The 19942-nt window shown below is 45.1% G+C and overlaps 1 protein-coding gene across 1 annotated transcript in view; it reads right to left on the minus strand.

Annotated features, from left to right (window-relative positions):
• The window catches only part of LOC124777768 (diacylglycerol kinase eta), a 583415-nt gene that overhangs the window by 409070 nt on the left and 154403 nt on the right, over positions 1 to 19942 (minus strand). The window contains exon 2 of the mRNA XM_047253274.1: positions 12226 to 12330. Coding sequence (XP_047109230.1) covers positions 12226 to 12279 — 54 coding nt within the window. The 5' untranslated portion in view covers positions 12280 to 12330. The remainder of the gene's footprint in view (positions 1 to 12225; positions 12331 to 19942) is intronic.

Here is a 19942-nt window from a genome sequence, read left to right on the forward strand (position 1 = left end):
ACATTAGCCGAGTCCATGCCACGTTGTGTTGCGGCACTTCTGCGTGCTTGCGGGGCCCCTACACGATATTAGGCTGGTGTACCAGTCTCTTTGGCACTTCAGTGTGTATACACTTACGAAAAAAATCGCAACACCGAAAAGTAATTAATACCGGATATTGCAATTTTGGGAGTACATTCGCCGAGCTAAGATGTTTAAGCTATTTAACACTGGAAGATACCAGGTTAATGCAAGCGCTAGACAAGCCATTGCAAATGCGAAATGCTGGTATATTAATAACAGGTGGAACCGCTGGAATGTTGAATGCAAGCATGCAGACGTGCATGCACTGTGTTTTACAAGTTCCGGATGTTAGTTTATGGAATGGAGTTCTACGCCTGTTGCACTTGGTCGGTCTATACAAGGACGATTAATGCTATGTGGATCGCGCTGGAGTTGCCGTCCGACGATGTTCCGTATGTGCACGATTGGAGACAGATCTCGTGGTCGAGCAGGCCATGGCAACAAGTCGACATTCAGTAGAGCTTGTTGGGTTTCAACAGTGGTATGTGGGCGAGCGGTATCCTGTTGGAAAACACGCCCTGGAATGTATTCATGAACGGCGACACAGCAGGTCGAGAGTACAAATCTGCATTCAGGGTGCGAACCACGAGAGTGCTCCCGCTGTCATACGATATCGCACTCCAGAACATAACTTTAGGTGCAGTTTGAGTGCGTCTAGTACACAGGCAGGTGCCCTGCAGGCGCACAACAGGCCTCCTTCTAACCAAAACACGGCCATCAGTGGCTTCGAAGCAGATCTCTACCCTACCCTCCAGTGAGGTCTCACTTGGCACCACTGACGTCACAAATGGCGGTGTTTTGGGTTAGTGGAATGCACGCTACAGGCCGTCTGGCTCGGAGCTGTCCTTGACTTAACAGATTTGTAACAGCTCGGTGTGTCATTGTGGTGCCAACTGCTGCTCAAATTGCTGCTGCAGTTGCAGTACGATGCGCCAGAGCCATACACCGAAAACAATGGTCTTTTCTGTCATTAGCGTCACATGGCTGCCCCGATCTCAGTCTTCTTGCGAAGGTACATTCTTGTGACAAGCGCTGCCAGCAATCATGTACGGTGGCTACATTCCTGCCAAGTCTTTCTGCAATATAGCAGAAAGTATATGCATCTTCTCGTAGCCGAATAACACGACCTCGTTCAAACTCGGTGAGATATTGATGACGGTGTCTTTGTGGCCCTAAAGGCATTCTTGGCCAACATCAACTCACCACGGCCACTCTAGAGGGTAACTAACGCGTGTATTTAATGCTAACCGGATTTGCGTCCTCACAGTGGCTCTACTAGCGCCACTCATAAGTGACCGGCGTGAAATTTGAATAGACATGTAGAAACACGCCTACCAACTTTCATTCGCATCGTAAGACACCCCCTCAGTATTGCGATTTTCTTGCCGTTAGGGTAGGTACCGAGCATTCGCCCCCTTAGCTGAGTGGTCCCCGTGTCTGACCTAAGAGTGGCGATTTTTCCTCTTTTCAAATGATGTCGTCCGGTATGGCCAGTTTGATGTTTAGCAGTTATGATGGGGCTATATTAATATACAGGGCTATTTCAAATGATTGAAGCGATTTCATAAATTCACTGTAGCTCCATTCATTGACATATGGTCACGAAACACTACAGATACGTGGAAAAACTCATAAAGTTTTGTTCGGCTGAAGCCGCATTTCAGGTTTCTGCCGCCAGAGCGCTCGAGAGCGCAGTGAGACAAAATGGCGACAGGAGCCGAGAAAGCGTATGTCGTGCTTGAAATGCACTCACATCAGTCAGTCATAACAGTGCAACGACACTCCAGGACGAAGTTCAACAGAGATCCATCAACTGCTAGCTCCATTCGGCGATGGTATGCGCAGTTTAAAGATTCTGGATGCCTCTGTAAGGGGAAATCAACGGGTCGGCCTGCAGTGAGCGAAGAAACGGTTGAACGCGTGCGGGCAAGTTTCACGCGTAGCCCGCGGAAGTGGACGAATAAAGCAAGCAGGGAGCTAAACGTATCACAGCCGACGGTTTGGAAAATCTTACGGAAAAGGCTAAAGCAGAAGCCTCACCGTTTACAATTGCTACAAGCCCTGACACCCGATGACAAAGTCAAACGCTTTGAATTTTCGGCGCGGTTGCAACAGCTCATGGAAGAGGATGCGTTCAGTGCGAAACTTGTCTTCAGTGATGAAGCAACATTTTTTCTTAATGGTGAAGTGAACAGACACAATGTGCGAATCTGGGCGGTAGAGAATCCTCACGCATTCGTGCAGCAAATTCGCAATTCACCAAAAGTTAACATGTTTTGTGCAATCTCACGGTTTAAAGTTTACGGCCCCTTTTTCTTCTGTGAAAAAAACGTTACAGGACACGTGTATCTGGACATGCTGGAAAATTGGCTCATGCCACAACTGGAGACCGACAGCGCCGACTTCATCTTTCAACAGGATGGTGCTGCACTGCACTTCCATCATGATGTTCGGCATTTCTTAAACAGGAGATTGGAAAACCGATGGATCGGTTCGTGGTGGAGATCATGATCAGCAATTCATGTCATGGCCTCCACGCTCTCCCGACTTAACCCCATGCGATTTCTTTCTGTGGGGTTATGTGAAAGATTCAGTGTTTAAACGTCCTCTATCAAGAAACGTGCCAGAACTGCGAGCTTGCATCAACGATGCTTTCGAACTCATTGATGGGGACATGCTGCGCCGAGTGTGGGAGGGACTTGATTTTCGGCTTGATGTCTGTCGAATCACTAAAGGGGCACATATCGAACATTTGTGAATGCGTAAAAAAACGTTTTGAGTTTTTGTATGTGTGTGCAAAGCATTGTGAAAATATCTCAAATAATAAAGTTATTGCAGAGCTGTGAAATCGCTTCAATCATTTGTAATAACCCTGTACTGCCATACTGACGTGACGTGAAAAGATACGTAAATAACATACGATTGTAAGAACTAGGTTATACCAGCTCATGTATGACTGATTGTACTCTATGCATTTCTGGTTGTTTCATGCATGCTGTACACCGATACTGTGATGATGGCTATAAATCGAAACTGGTTGTGATAATAAGGGACGTATAGACAGCTGCGTGTCATGCATTTCATAAAATACACGGCGATCCAGAAAGGATACTTAGTACTCAGGGGTAAGACAGGAACGATCATTCCAAAGCAAAAGCTCTAGTGCACATGGGCTCTAAGATATATACTTTAAGAGCTATGATTATTTGTTCACAATCCATTATATGAAGCTATTTGTTTTCCATATTTTGAGAGGAGGTAGTATTGACAAAAAAAAGAAGAAATGTTAGTAAGTATTTACATGCAGTCATAATAGTCTGCACTTGTCATCAATAATTCACGGACCAGTCACATTAATATGACCACCGGAGTTCGACGTCAACACGCAATAACCACTCACAGACGGCAGATTGTAGGATTAGCAGTTCAAATGTTCAAATGTGTGAGAAATCTTATGGGACTTAACTGCTAAGGTCATCAGTCCCTAAGCTTACACACTACTTAACCTGCATTATCCTAATGACAAACACACGCACCCATGCCTGAGTGTGCTCCCTGCCGCCGTTGGATAAGCAGCTGCCAACAGAAAGTCGTATACTCCCAGCTCACTTATTTGTTACATAGTTTAATTCTTAATTTCTCTGCGTGTTTTTGGGTACTTGCATTGTTTAATTCATAAATTTCGGGCGTATTATAGTATTTGAGAGTTGTAGCATCGCGTTTTAGTACCTGAATAGTGTAAATTCGCGTAGTCGTCTGTCTTCTGTTTTTGTTTTGAACGGCCAGTGTCGGTTGGTCCCTTCGCTCACAGCTGCAGGCGGCGCTGACTTCGGATGCGCATCTTGAGGCTGTTGCCAATGGGCACCACTGTGGGGAGCCGGACTTGGGTATCATGGGCATGTCAACCTCGTCCCGTCTGTCCCCAGATTGGTCTGCTGCTGTGGTTGCCCCGGTTGCTGCCCGCAGTGGGGCTGAGCCCTCGCCTGTGGTTGATTGGGAGGTCGTTCCAAGGAGTGGCAGGCAGCAAAAGACGTCCCCAGAGGCTGATCAGAAAGCCTCCCCGATGCGTCTGACAAACAGGTTTCAGGTACTGTCTCTGGCTGAGCCAGATGCAGCTGCCTGCCCTGTTTCAGAGGGTGATTCTCAGCCTTCAAGGTCTGGGCAATCACAGAGGGTGGGATTATTGGTAGTTGGGAGCTCCAATGTTAGGCGCGTAATGGAGCCCCTTAGGGATATGGCGGCTAAGGAGGGGAAGAAATCCAGTCTGCACTCCGTGTGCATTCCGGGTGGAGTCATTCCTGATGTGGAAAGGGTCCTTCCGGATGCCATGAAGAGCACAGGGTGCAGCCAGCTGCAGGTGGTGGCACATGTCGGCACTAATGACGTGTGTCGCTTTGGATCTGAGGAAATTCTCTCTGGATTCCAGCGGCTATCTGATTTGGTGAAGGCTGCCGGTCTTGCGTACGAGATGAAGGCAGAGCTCACCATCTGCAGCATCGTTGACAGAACCGACTGCGGACCTTTGGTGCAGAGCCAGGTGGAGGGTCTGAATCAGAGGCTCAGACGGTTTTGCGACCGTGTTGGCTGCAGATTCCTTGAATTACGCCATAGGGTGGTGGGGTTTCGGGTTCCGCTGAATAGGTCAGGAGTTCACTACACTCAGCTGGCGACTACACGGGTAGCGGAGGCTGTGTGGCATGGACTGGGCGGTTTTTTAGGTTAGAAGGCCTCGGGAAAGTACGGGGTGGGCTGCAATCTCAAAGGGTGCATGGCAAATGCAGGACGTGCTTGATCAAGGAACAGTCGGAATTGTAGTTGTAAATTGTTGTAGTTGTGCTGGGAAAGTCCCTGAGCTTCAAGCGCTAATAGAAAGCACAGAAGCTGAAATCGTTATAGGTACAGAAAGCTGGCTAAAGCCTGAAATAAGTTATGCAGAAATTTTTACGAAGTCTCAGTCAGACGGTGTTAAGGAAAGATAGATAAGGCAGAATTGGTGGTGGAGTGTTTGTGTCTGTCAGTAGTGGTTTATCTTGTAGTGAAATCGAAGTAGATACTCCGTGCGAATTGGTATGGGTGCAGGTTATACTTAACAGCCGAACCAAGTTAATAATTGGCTCCTTCTACCGACACTCAGACTCCGATGATATAGTTGCTGAACAGTTCAGAGAAAATTTGAGTCTCGTAACAAATAAATACCCCACTCATACGATTATAGTTGGTGGGGACTTCAACCTTCCCTCGATATGTTGGCAAAAATATTTGTTCAAAACCGGTGGTAGGCAGAAAACATCGTCCGAGGTTGTCCTACATGCTTTCTCCGAAAATTATTTCGAGCAGTTAGTCCACGAACCCATGCGAATTGTAAATGGTTGCGACAACACACTTGACCTCTTAGCCACAAACAATCCAGAGCTAATAGAAAGTATCATGACTGATACAGGGATTAGTGATCACAACGTCGTTGTAGCTAGGCTCAATACTGTTTCTTCCAAATCCACCAGAAACAAACGCAAAATAATTTTACTTAAAAAAGTGGATAAAGTGTGACTAGAAGCCTTACTAAGAGACAATCTCCATTCCTTCCGAACTGACTATGCAAATGTAGACGAGATGTGGCTCAAATTCAAAGATATAGTAGAAACAGCAATTGAGAGATTCATACCTCATAAATCGGTAAGAGATGGAACTGATCTCTCATGGTACACAAAACAGGTCCTAACGCTGTTGCAGAGGCATTGGAAAAAGCATGCAAAGTTCAGAAGAACGCGAAATCCCGAAGATTGGCTCAAATTTACAGACGCGCGAAATTTGGCACGGACTTCAATGTGAGATGCCTTTAATAGGTTCCACAATGAAACATTGTCTCGAAATTTGGTAGAAAATCCGAAGAAATTCTGGTCGTATGTAATGTACACAAGCGGCAAGACGCAGTCAATACCTTCGCTGCGCAGTGCCGATGGTACTGTTACCGACGACTGTGCCGCTAAAGCGGGGTTATTGAACGCAGTTTTCCGAAATTCCTTCACCAGGGAAGACGAATGGAATATTCCAGAATTTGAAACACAACAGCTGCTAGCATGAGTTTCTTAGAAGTAGATACCTTAGGGGTTGCGAAGCAACTCACATCGCTTGATACGGGCAAGTCTTCAGGTCCAGATTGTATACCGATTAGGTTCCTTTCAGATTACGCTGATACAATAGCTCCCTACTTAGCAATCATATACAACCGCTCGCTCACCGATAGATCTGTACTTACAGATTGGAAAATTGCGCAGGTCGCACCAATGTTTAAGAAGGATAGTAGGAGTAATCCATCGAACTACAGATCTATATCATTGACGTCGGTTTGCAGTAGGGTTTTGGAGCATATACTGTATTCAAACATTATGAATTACCTCGATGGGAACGATCTATTGATACGTAATCAGCATGGTTTCAGAAAACATCGTTCTTGTGCAACGCAGCTAGCTCTTTATTCGCACGAAGTAATGGCCGCTATCGACAGGGGATCTCAAGTTGATTCCGTATTTCTAGATTTCCGGGAAGCTTTTGACGCCGTTGCTCACAAGCGATTCTAATCAAGCTGCGGGCCTATGGGGTACCGTCTCAGTTGTGCGACTGGATTCGTGATTTCCTGCCAGGAAGGTCGCAGTTCGTAGTAATAGACGGCAAATCATCGAGTAAAACTGAAGTGATATCAGGTGTTCCCCAGGGAAGCGTCCTGGGACCTCTGCTGTTCGTGATCTATATAAATGACCTGAGTGACAACCTGAGCAGTTCTCTTAGGTTGTTCGCAGATGATGCTGTAATTACCGTCTAGTAAGGTCATCCGAAGACCAGTATCAGTTGCAAAGCGATTTTGAAAAGATTGCTGTATGGTGTGGCAGGTGGCAGTTGACGCTAAATAACGAAAAGTGTGAGGTGATCCACATGAGTTCGAAAAGAAATCCGTTGGAATTCAATTACTCGATAAATAGTACAATTCTCAAGGCTGTCAATTCAACTAAGTACCTGGGTGTAAAAATTACGAACAACTTCAGTTGGAAAGACCACATAGATAATATTGTGAGGAAGGCGAGCCGAAGGTTGCGTTTCATTGGCAGGACACTTAGAGGATGTAACAAGTCCACTAAAGAGACAGCTTACACTACACTCGTTCGTCCTCTGTTAGAATATTGCTGCGCGGTGTGGGATCCTTACCAGGTGGGATTGACGGAGGACATCGGAAGGGTGCAAAAAAGAGCAGCTCGTTTTGTATTATCACGTAATAGGGGGGAGAGTGTGGCAGATATGATACGCGAGTTGGGCTGGAAGTCATTAAAGCAAAGACGTTTTTCGTCACGGCGAGATCTATTTACGAAATTTCAGTCAGAAACTTTCTCTCCCGAATGGGAAAATACACTCCTGGAAATGGAAAAAAGAACACATTGACACCGGTGTGTCAGACCCACCATACTTGCTCCGGACACTGCGAGAGGGCTGTACAAGCAATGATCACACGCACGGCACAGCGGACACACCAGGAACCGCGGTGTTGGCCGTCGAATGGCGCTAGCTGCGCAGCATTTGTGCACCGCCGCCGTCAGTGTCAGCCAGTTTGCCGTGGCATACGGAGCTCCATCGCAGTCTTTAACACTGGTAGCATGCCGCGACAGCGTGGACGTGAACCGTATGTGCAGTTGACGGACTTTGAGCGAGGGCGTATAGTGGGCATGCGGGAGGCCGGGTGGACGTACCGCCGAATTGCTCAACACGTGGGGCGTGAGGTCTCCACAGTACATCGATGTTGTCGCCAGTGGTCGGCGGAAGGTGCACGTGCCCGTCGACCTGGGACCGGACCGCAGCGACGCACGGATGCACGCCAAGACCGTAGGATCCTACGCAGTGCCGTAGGGGACCGCACCGCCACTTCCCAGCAAATTAGGGACACTGTTGCTCCTGGGGTATCGGCGAGGACCATTCGCAACCGTCTCCATGAAGCTGGGCTACGGTCCCGCACACCGTTAGGCCGTCTTCCGCTCACGCCCCAACATCGTGCAGCCCGCCTCCAGTGGTGTCGCGACAGGCGTGAATGGAGGGACGAATGGAGACGTGTCGTCTTCAGCGATGAGAGTCGCTTCTGCCTTGGTGCCAATGATGGTCGTATGCGTGTTTGGCACCGTGCAGGTGAGCGCCACAATCAGGACTGCATACGACCGAGGCACACAGGGCCAACACCCGGGATCATGGTGTGGGGAGCGATCTCCTACACAGGCCGTACACCACTGGTGATCGTCGAGGGGACACTGAATAGTGCACGGTACATCCAAACCGTCATCGAACCCATCGTTCTACCATTCCTAGACCGGCAAGGGAACTTGCTGTTCCAACAGGACAATGCACGTCCGCATGTATCCCGTGCCACCCAACGTGCTCTAGAAGGTGTAAGTCAACTACCCTGGCCAGCAAGATCTCCGGATCTGTCCCCCATTGAGCATGTTTGGGACTGGATGAAGCGTCGTCTCACGCGGTCTGCACGTCCAGCACGAACGCTGGTCCAACTGAGGCGCCAGGTGGAAATGGCATGGCAAGCCGTTCCACAGGACTACATCCAGCATCTCTACGATCGTCTCCATGGGAGAATAGCAGCCTGCATTGCTGCGAAAGGTGGATATACACTGTACTAGTGCCGACATTGTGCATGCTCTGTTGCCTGTGTCTATGTGCCTGTGGTTCTGTCAGTGTGATCATGTGATGTATCTGACCCCAGGAATGTGTCAATAAAGTTTCCCCTTCCTGGGACAATGAATTCACGGTGTTCTTATTTCAATTTGCAGGAGTGTATTATGTTGAGCCCAACCTTCATAGGTATGAATGATCATCAAAATAAAATAAGAGAAATTAGAGCTCGAACAGAAAGGTTTAGGTGTTCGTTTTCCCCGCGCGCTGTTCGGGTGTGGAATGGTAGGGAGATAGTATGATTGTGGTTCGATGAACCCTCGGCCAAGCACTTGCATGTGAATTGCAGAGTAATCATGTAGATGTGGATGTAGATGTAGAGGACTCGAACCTCCGCCGGGATCAGCCGCACAATCCATGACTGATTAGCAGTGGACAGTAAGTAACGCGTGTGAGGGGTACGCGGAAAACAGTGCAGTCTTTGCCGTAATGCGGAGACGGAGCGATTTATCTGAGGCCCAAAAGGACGTGAGAACTGTCTTTCGGACCAAGGGTGGAAGTATTTCCGAAACTGCCAAACCTGGAAACTTTTCGCCTGCCATAATGGTTAAAGTATACCGTGCATGGTAAAATTGCGACTGTGGTGCACCACAGCCCACAGATAACAAGGGTGAACAACGGCTCGGGAGATGTGTACGGGCAGATAAACGCGCAACTGTTGATCAACTGTTGAGTGAATGTTGCTGCGTATGGTCCTACATAGCAGTCGCCTAGATCACGCACCCTTGCTGACTGCTGTTCATCTACGACGGAGGCTGGAATTTGCATACCAGTAGCGTAACTCGATGTCCAGTGAGTGGCGACAGGTGGTCCTTTCAGAAGAATCGGACTTTATGCTTCATCGGACAGATAGCCATCAGCATCTACGGCGTCAAGAATCTGAAAGCAAACACAACAGCCGCAGGAGGGTGCGTTATGGTCTGGAGAATGTTTTCATGTCATTAACTGCGTAATCTTGTCATTCGGGAAGGCACAATGGATCGGCACAAGTATAGATCTATCCTCGGGGAGCATTACCACCTTTTCATGCAGTTCTTTTTTCCGGACACGATTGCATCTACCAGCAGGACAATGCAACATGTCATACAGTTGGCATTGTACATGCAGCAGGATGAATTTATCGTATTCCCCTGTCCACCAAAATTACCCGGTTTAAGCCCAATCGAAAATATTTGGGAGCAGCTCGATTGGGCTGCTCGTGCCATGGATCATCAACCGAGATACCTAGCGCAGCTGGCTGCGGCTGCGGCACTGTAGTCGGCACGGCTGCACAGCCCCTTGGTACCTTTCAGAATCTCACTGGCTCTCTTCCTGCACGTCTCACATAATCAGGCTTTTGACAGGTGGTCACATTCATGTGACTGGTCAGTGTAGTATGCGCTTTCACACAGGCGGGTATAGCTTTTTCTTCGGTTGCGTGCAACATTCATCAGCAGGGTGGCGGTCGCGAGTTTAGGCATCCCTTGTAACAACGAGGCGTCTTTCTTCCTGCAAATTTCACATAATCAGGTATTTGACAGGTGGTCACATTAATGTGACTGGTTGCTACATCTACATCAACATCCATACTCAGCAAGCCACCTGACGGTGTGTGGCGGAGGGTACCTTAGGTACCTCTATCGGTTCTCCCTTCTATTCCAGTCTCGTATTATTCGTGGAAATAAGGATTGTCGGTATGCTTCTGTGTGGCCTCTAATCTCTCTGATTTTATCCTCATGGTCTCTTCGCGAGATATACGTAGGAGGGAGCAATATACTGCTTGACTCTTCAGTGAAGGTATGTTCTTGAAACTTTAACAAAAGCCCGTACCGAGCTATTGAGCGTCTCTCCTACAGAGTCTTCTACTGGAGTTTATCTATCATCTCCGTAACGCTTTCACGATTACTAAATGATCCTGTAACGAAGCGCGCTGCTCTCCGTTGGATCTTCTCTATCTCTTCTATCAACCCTATCTGGTACGGATCCCACACTGCCGAGCAGTATTCAAGCAGTGGGCGAACAAGCATACTGTAACCTACTTCCTTTGTTTTCGGATTGCATTTCCTTAGGATTCTTTCAATGAATCTCAGTCTGGCATCTGCTTTACCAACGATCGACTTTATATGATCATTCCATTTTAAATCACTCCTAATGCATACTTCCAGATAATTTATGGAATTAACTGCTTCCAGTTGCTGACCTGCTATTTTGTAGCTAAATGATAAGGGATCTATCTTTCTATGTATTCGCAGCACATTACACTTGTCTACATTGAGATTCAATTGCCATTCCCTGCACCATGCATCAATTCGCTGCAGATCCTCCTGCATTTCAGTACAATTTTCCATTGTTACAACCTCTCGATACACCACAGCATCATCTGCAAAAAGCCTCAGTGAACTTCCGATATCATCCACAAGGTCATTTATGTATACTGTGAATAGCAATGGTCCTATGACACTCCCCTACGGCACACCTGAAATCACTCTTACTCCGGAGTCAGTGTAGTATGCGCTTTCAGACAAGTGGGTATAGATTTTTCTTCGGTTGCATGCAACATTCATCAGCAGGGTGGCGGTCGTGAGTTTAGGCACCCCTTGTAACAATGGGGCGTCTTTCTTCCTGCACATCTAGCATAATCAGGCTTTTGACAGGTGGTCACATTAATGTGACTAGTCAGTGTAATATGTGCTTTCACACAGGTGGGTATAGATTTTTCTTCGGTTGCGTGCAACATTCATCAGCAGAGTGGCGGTAGCGAGATAAGGCACCCCTTGTAACAACGGGGCATCTTTCTTCCCTCACGTCTCGCATAATCTGGTTTTTGAAAGGTGGTCACATTAATGGACTGGTCAGTGTAGTATATGCTTTCAGACAGGTGGGTGTAGATTTTTCTTTGGTTGCATGCAACATTAATCAGCAGGGTGGCAGTTGTGCGTTTAGGCATCCCTTGTAACAACGGGGCGTCTTTCTTCCTGCACGTCTCGCATAATCAGGCATTTCATAGGTGGTCACATTAATGTGACTGGTCAGTGTAGTATGCGCTTTCACACAGGTGGGTATAGATTTTTCTTCGGTTGCATGTAACATTCATCAGCAGGGTGGCGGTCGCGAGTTTAGGCACCCATTGTAACAACGGGGCATCTTTCTTCCTGCACGTCTCGCATAATCTGGCTTTTGAAAGGTGGTCACATTAATGTGACTGGTCAGTGTAGTATGCGCTTTAAGACAGGCGGGTATAAATATTTCTTCTGTTACGTGCAACATTCATCAGCACGGTAGCGGTCGCGAGTTTAGGCAGCCTGTGTAACAACGGGGCATCTATTGCGCTGGAAGGAACCTGAAAATGGCCACTAAAGTTTTCTGGCGCAAAGGAGAGGAAGTACGCAGAACTTGCATTCTTTAGGATACGTATTCAATATGTCTGCGCGGCGCAAATTTGAAGGCCTACAGCACCACACTCACCTCGTAGTACTCGCGACTGCTGGAAGCTTTCAGCGCCGATATCCACTCCTCCATCTCCTTCCGCGATTCTGCACACAGCACCAACCGCCGGAATGGGGTTATCACCTGCAACACGGCCAAAGGCGTCGGCAATTAGCAAAGCTCAAGCTGTACTCTCTCCATGCAGCTATTGCAGCCGTGAGTACACTGCTTGGCAATTGCTAAGGAACAACTAACACTTGCTGAGGAACAACTGACAATTGCTATCGAGCAACCGACAAATGCTTCGGAACATCTGACCAATAATAGTAAAAGGAAATGTAGGGGGCGGGACGTGTTAACTGCAGCGAAACCAGCGCGTTCGACAATTCATGAGGTACGGTTTATGACAAAGGTTGTCGTCAACTGATTAGTGCGACATTCTGTGTGGTACAGCAACATATCTGCAAGACAAAATTTGAGTGCTTACGATCGTGGACGTTCAGTTGGGCGACCACGGTAATGGGTGTGTCCAAAAGTGTCATATCGCGATTACAAAAGGTCGCCGGAAACATGCCAGTGGTTGTAGACGGACTAGCACATCGCAAGAGAGTCAATACGTTGCCCAAGTGGCGAAAAGGAAGGGACATCTCACTCCGAGGCAGATCGCTGCAGACCTCGCAATCGCTGCGGGTACACCTGTTTCTGCTAGTATCATTACACCGCGTTTAAATGCTCAGAAGCTTGTTAAATGCATCGCACTTCAACCAGTCGTCATCAGTAAAGAGTTCGTTGGTGTAGGGATGTAGGGAGTATGTTGGTTGGAATCAGGGAACAGTAATGACTCCGACGAATCCCGCTTCACTGTGGCAAGTGTCCCAGTTAGTGTAGAGAGAGAGAAAGAGGAGGGGCGGGGGGCACGTTACACACCACAAAATGTTCATGAACGTCCTCTGTGTGGCCTAGGAGTTATGATGTGGACAGGCATTACGTTGTTGTTGGTTGTCAGTATGTTAAGCGGGCCAATGTTGACAGTAGCGTCGGCGCTAACATGTCTACAAGTTGCGAAGAGGGTGTTTTGGTTGAACAGCGTTGCATATCTTTGCGCGTGGTACCGCTGCAGCACAGTGAGATTATTTTGGATCATATCCGTTTGTTTAGGGGTGTGATAGGTTCCGACCTTTACGGGTAACAGTGCCCTTCCATCCAGGACCTCTCAGAGAATTGGAAAGTGAAGCTACTGAAAGTATGGAATGGCCTGCATACTTCCCGGACATAAAGCCTATAGTGCATGCCTGGGATGCTCTTGGTAGACTTGTTTTTCAACCAAAAACCCTCTCATCTAACCGTGCAAGAACTGAAAATTGCCTTGAGTGGGACAATACCCCGCAAGAAGTCCTGAACTGTTTGGTAGCCAGCGTGAATAACGGCAAAATGTGCCCTACTGCCCGAGGAGTCCGATGCTGACGTTTTGTTCGGAGCCTGACCTGTATAAGACATTAGGTGAAATCTGAACCTTTTTCTTTATAAATGTACCACTGACCACTATTACGTATGTATTGTGTGTCTCAACGTCGTCCACCACTGCCTGTGATTATTCCTGTCCAACAATGTCGCTGCTCCTTAGCAATTATCAAGCGGTGTACTATGGTCGTGCCACGAGGTGTCTGTTGTCTCAGGGGCGAGGGATAGGGTGAGAGGAACGTGCATTGTGTGGCCTTTTGTTATCAACATTTTGTTGCTTGTTAGTGCGTTAAGTGGGCCAATGTAGCAGTTCAGGCTGCAGCGTCGGCGCCCACTAACATACGTAGGAGCTGCGTGGGCATTAGGCACACCGTAGCTTTCCAGAAAACAAAGAGTTCTGTGATTTAACACCCTGCACTGTATCTTTGGTTTTTCATAAATCATGAAAATAAGATTTCGATAAAACAAGCCAATGAAAAAGTATATTTTGCTAGGTAGCATCTTAACCCCACAATTTTTTGGGCACTGAATCCTTATCCGAACTCAGTTTTCGCCTGTCGCTTAAAATTTTGTCATAATCTAAGTTCGTTATAAATTAGAAAACTGCCAAAACATGTGAAACTGGAATGAAAAAAATTAATTTTTCAGTATGTGCAATATTAAATCCAGTGTAGACTTTCGAAGACAGCTCTCAGAGAGTTCCTGATCAATACAGGTGTGAGGCAAGGAGACGGTATTTCGTGTATGTCGTTCAAGTGTGTTCAGGAAAAAAAAACAATCCAGCGGGCTTCGGATTAAAGATGGGGATCACAGTAGATAACCTAAGGATCCCATGCCTGGTCTTTGCTGATGACCTGGCTTTACTAATAAATGACGTGCAAGAGGCTCTCATTGAACTCCAGAAACTATATTTAACAACAGAGAAAACAGTTCTATTCATCAAACTCTGGAAAGACTGAATTCGTTACCAATATTAAAGGCGTCCCTAGGATGATAAGAATGAGAGCTACATGATGAAAGATTTATAGACGAGGGTAGGATACTCTTAGCAGTTCCAGTTGTGTTGACAGTTCGAGCGGCGCCGTCTATTGGCCGACGAATTTGTAGCAGTTCTGAAGCGAATGCCTTGAAATGTACAGTTTAGAAATGGTGTTGAACTTACGAGGGCTTAAGTTCAGTAGATGCGTTTTTTAAAAGGGCACAGTTTCAACGCGACAATTAACCAGTGTATTGTGACTGTTTGATAAGCAAGCCATTCCGTGGACTGTTGGTAGACATTCTTTATATTCAGTTTCACTTACCGAGAGTGAGATTCAGTTTAGAGTAATTGGCATTATAAACTGTGAATTTCATTTACAGTTTACGTTCATGTTCAAAAGTAGGGTAGCAAAGGCTATTCTAGATCATAATAAATGAGTGACACTGTAAATCAGAATTTAAAAGTCACACAGTTTTGAATTGCAAGTTTTTTAGATAACAAATTTTAAGCTAATTAATTTCACTAACAAAGCATATTAAGAGAGTCAAAACCATGAAGTACCTTGGAGAATGGATCTCAGATCATCTTAGTGAAACTGTAGCTCTCTAACAAAGTAGAAACATACTAGGTAGACAGGGCATACTGTGCTTGGAAAAAAATGTACGCCTCAAAACATCTACCGATGAAAATCAAACTAAGACCCTATAACACAGCAGTCAGGCTGTCAGTTGTCTATGAAGCAGTGTGTCTATTCCTAACCAAGAACATCCCAATAAGAATCCTTGAATTACGAGAAAGGAAATTCCTGCGAAAGATTGTGTCATCAAGGATCCTACCAGATGGGAAACGATAGTACTAACCATATCGTGGACTCAACCAACACAAAGAAATCTCGCTGATACCACCAGAAGAAGACAACTAGCGTTCTAAGGGTACCTGTTCTATAAGAGCTTCAGAATAGCGAACAGGGGTAAAGCCATTGGATCCCTGTGGATCAAGCAAATAAGAAAGACCATGCAGAACTTCATATTAGGTAAGACATAGTAACTAACAGGAGTGCCTACCAGTTTGCTATTGAAACCAGGCCCTTCATAGCATCTCCTACATAAGACCAGTAAATGGTCCCAATAACACAAAACAGAGTGCACCAGGAAAATGGAGTAATACTGGGCTAACACGAAAGCTCAAGGTACTAACAAGGAGACATCTACTAAACTTCACCAAGAGCATCAAATGTGGCAGACGATAACAGCACAGCAAAAGCACAAGCAACTTGATCCACAGATGGCCCAAACGACTTTTAAAAAAATGACAAAGATTTTACTGAAGTATAAACGTGAAACACCTCTTTTATTACAAAGGCATTATGTGTACCTTGGCTTATAAACTGTAACGTAAGAGCTTAAATTAGGCCAAAAAATTTATTAAAGCTTTTTCGGTTAAACCATGTCCATAAAAATCGAAACAAGAAGTATCAACGTTTTTAACTATGTGAACTGTAAGGATGTTTTCTAACTATGCTGAACGCCTTTGATAATCGGTTAGAAAATGGAGTAATTAATATAGTTTAACGAAATCAGAAGTATTATAATGAATGATTTTTATAATTATAACGACTGTAATATGCATAGGGTATTTAAAAATGTATGATACTTTTGAAAAAGCAAATAAGAAAGTAAGGGATCCACTTTAGGTTTTCAACATGTGGTTTTCTTGCTGACCTTGGCGCAAAGTGGCACGGAGAGGACAGTAGGGAATGAAAGACGATTGTCACAGGCAGGGCAGCCTGGTGTGTGTTCATACATGTGTCATGTCTGGCGATGTTAATATTTTATGAGTGCTAAAACTATGCATAATCGAGTGAAAGTTGGTGTGGCGACGACATTTCTGTCGTAAGGTCGTCTCCAGAAACTGCGATTTTTGGAAAGTAACAATACCCACCATTAACATAGAATTTGGAGCCAACGCAACATTAAGAAAAATGGCTACCACAGGCAACGTGGTAGTAATAAATTAATTTCATCACACTGGAGACATGAAGAGCCTTGCCAATTATCATTATGCAATTTACCATTGTCGCATCACAACAGCCACAATAAACAAGGCAAGTCTTTTTTATTAAATCTGAGTGAACAGAGGTGTAAAAATATTACAGTCACAAACTTCATTTGCAGCTATTGAATAGTTTCAATTATTTAAAAGTATCTGTTAAATTCATTATCCTAAAGTCACAAACTGAGTCCTAATTTCCTGTTCACTCTGTTTAAATAATTCTGAGCAAAACTAACCGGTCAAAAGAACGTATACAATAATTTGGGAATCGCAATAATGAAAGATAGTCGTAAGTGTATTTGAAGAAGACGGTTTTTAAATTTATTTGTGTGCACATTAAATTGACTGGTCGCGTTACTAATTCAGTTAATGCTTCATATTTTGAGCTATTTCACTTAATTTTGAGTTATATCATTTTCATTAATACGTAACTGTAAAATTTAAAGATGGTAGCCGCTGAGCTATGTCATAAACTCACAGCTGCTTTCGTCTTATCTACAAGTAGAACATTGAAAATTAATTATCATAACGTAAATTCATTTCAGTAGCAGTTAAATAACTTCTGAAAGAATAAAGGTAAATTGCTCCCTGAGAGCTGGCGACCACAAATCTTCGTAGGGACTGTTGTACGGTAAGATTATATCAGTCTACAATCCGTCCACTACTGTAATGAAGATAAAGCTACAAGGTAGACAGTGACGTGTTTATTGAGTGTAATATCCTTTTTTGTGCACCGAAGTCATTGGAGGTCAAGCCCTAATATTTGCAACGCATTTTGGAGAGAGGTCCAAGAGAAAAATAGATGCCTAAAATTAACAATATTCCGTTGGGTTGCATACGATCAAATCAGCAATTAAACATTGTCAGAGTCAGCAAAATAGTAACAGTTATAAAGTGCAACGTAAATACCAATGCTTAACTGAGTGCACAAAAGGGGTGATACAGCAGCCCGTTTTTTCGTAGCTCAGTAGATGTCGATGCACTTTCTTTCAGTAACTTAAAATATTATTCTGTACCATATTACACATCACAGAGAGCAAATACAGCTATTGGAATAACTGCAAGCTGCCAGTTTTGTAATTAAAAAGAAATGCTTTTCCCACTAGTAAAACATTAAAAAGTCCTATTACACGCGATTCTTGTACTTTAAAAATTTTAGACGAGTCGTTCACACGTGACATCGGCAGATTCGTTTTCAAAGCATACTGGAGACTCCCAAGAGAGACACACAAAAACCATTTGTATGTTTTATATTTTTGTTTGTGTGTGATATTCAGAAGTACAAACGTGGGTCATTAGTCTTTGTATGGCCCATTACGTATTCCTCTCCAGTACTGACCTCTTCATTTCAGAGTAAGAATGGCAACCTACTCCTCAGTTATTTGCTAGGGTATTCCCAGCTGTCTGCCACTACAGTTTTTACTCTCTACAGCTTCTTCAAGTACCATGGAAGTTATTCCTTGACGTCTTAACAGATAACTTAACATTCTGGCACATCTCCTTTCCAATGTTTTCCACACGTTCCTCTCCTAGCCTATTCTGTAGAGAACGTCTTCTTTTCTTATTTTATCAATCCAAATTTCCAACATCCTTCCGCAGCACCACATCTCCGACACTTCGATTCACTTCCTTTCCGGTTCTCCCACAATTCATGAATCATTTCCACACAATGATGTGCTCCAAACGTACATTCTGAGAATTTTTTTCCCTCAGGTTAAGGCTGATGTTTGACACCAGTAGACTTCCTTTGGCCATGAATGCCCTCTTTGCCTGTGTTAACCTGTTTTTTATCTCTTCCGTGCTTCGTCCACCGTACGTTATTTTGCTTCAAAGGTAGCAGAATTCCTTCACTTTGTCTGCTTCGTCTCCCACAGTGTTGTTGTTAAGTTTAGCAATAATCCCATTTCTGATAATCGTCAATACTTTCGTTTTCTCCTGTTTATTCTCAATCCATATTCTACACTCATTAGACCATTCAATAGTATAATTTGTCCCATAATTCGTCTTCACTTTCACTAAGGATAGGAATATTATCAGCGAGCTTACCACTGGCAACCTTTCAATCTGGATTTTAGCCCCGCTCTTGAACCTTGCTTCTTAGACGTATAGAGTTAACAGTAGGCGTGAAAGACTACATCCCTGTGTTATACCTAGGGTTGCCATCCGTCCCGACATATCGGGGCCATCACCGTTAAGGACCACTTTGTCCCGACATGACCAAATTTCGTCCTGATTTTGCAAAATACTGTACGAGCTTGGCTCAAGTACTGAAGTAACACCATCTGATGTCGCAACATATGAACGCAGCCTCCGTTAGTTTTTTGTCAACAAGTTTATGTTGACAAGGTCGTCTCACAGATGGCGTTGCATGATGCAAGCACCTTATAGATCTATCACCATCATTCCAGAAAATACCAGACTTCTCCAGTAGTACGGGACTGAAACTATTTAAGCAGCGCCAAGTGGAAGAATCGGGCAGTTCCCATTTTGATAGCGTTCTGATAAGACGATTCTTTCTAAACGTAATACGAACGAGTGCAAGTTAGTACTGTTTGAAGTGTTCACCGCGGGTACATAGGGCGTGAAGCGTATAGCGACGTGGCCTTCATTTACTATAGTATTATTTTCAACTTTTACGAATACCCAACCCCCCCCCCCCCCCTCGTGAACCATGAGATAGCAACCACAACGGAGGGATATCTGTTGAGAGGTCAGACAAATGTATGGTTGCTGAAGAGGGGCAGCAGCCTTTTCAGTAGTTGCAGGGGCAACAGTGTGGATGATTGACTGAGACTGATCTGGCCTTGTAACACTAACCAAAACGGCCTTGATGTGCTGGTACTGCAAACGGCTGAAAGCAAGGGGAAACTACGGCCGTAATTTTTCCCGAGGGCATGCAGCTTTACTGTATGGTTAAATGATGATGGCGTCCTCTTGGGTAAAATATTCCGGAGGTAAAATAGTCCCCCATTCGGATCTCCGGGCGGGGACTGCTCAGGAGGACGTTGTTATCAGGAGAAAGAAAACTGGCGTTCTACGGATCGGAGCGTGGAATGTCAGATCCCTTAATCGGGCAGGTAGGTTAGAAAATTTAAAAAGGGAAATTGATAGGTTAATGTTAGATATAGTGGGAATTAGTGAAGTTCGGTGGCAGGAGGAACGAGACTTATGGACAGGTGAATACAGGGTTGTAAATACAAAATCAAATAGGGGTAATGCAGGAGTAGGTTTAATAATGAATAGGAAAATAGGAATACGGGTAAG

This window comes from Schistocerca piceifrons, chromosome 2 (assembly GCF_021461385.2).
Source record: "Schistocerca piceifrons isolate TAMUIC-IGC-003096 chromosome 2, iqSchPice1.1, whole genome shotgun sequence".
In the NCBI taxonomy this organism is placed as follows: Eukaryota; Metazoa; Arthropoda; class Insecta; order Orthoptera; family Acrididae; genus Schistocerca; species Schistocerca piceifrons.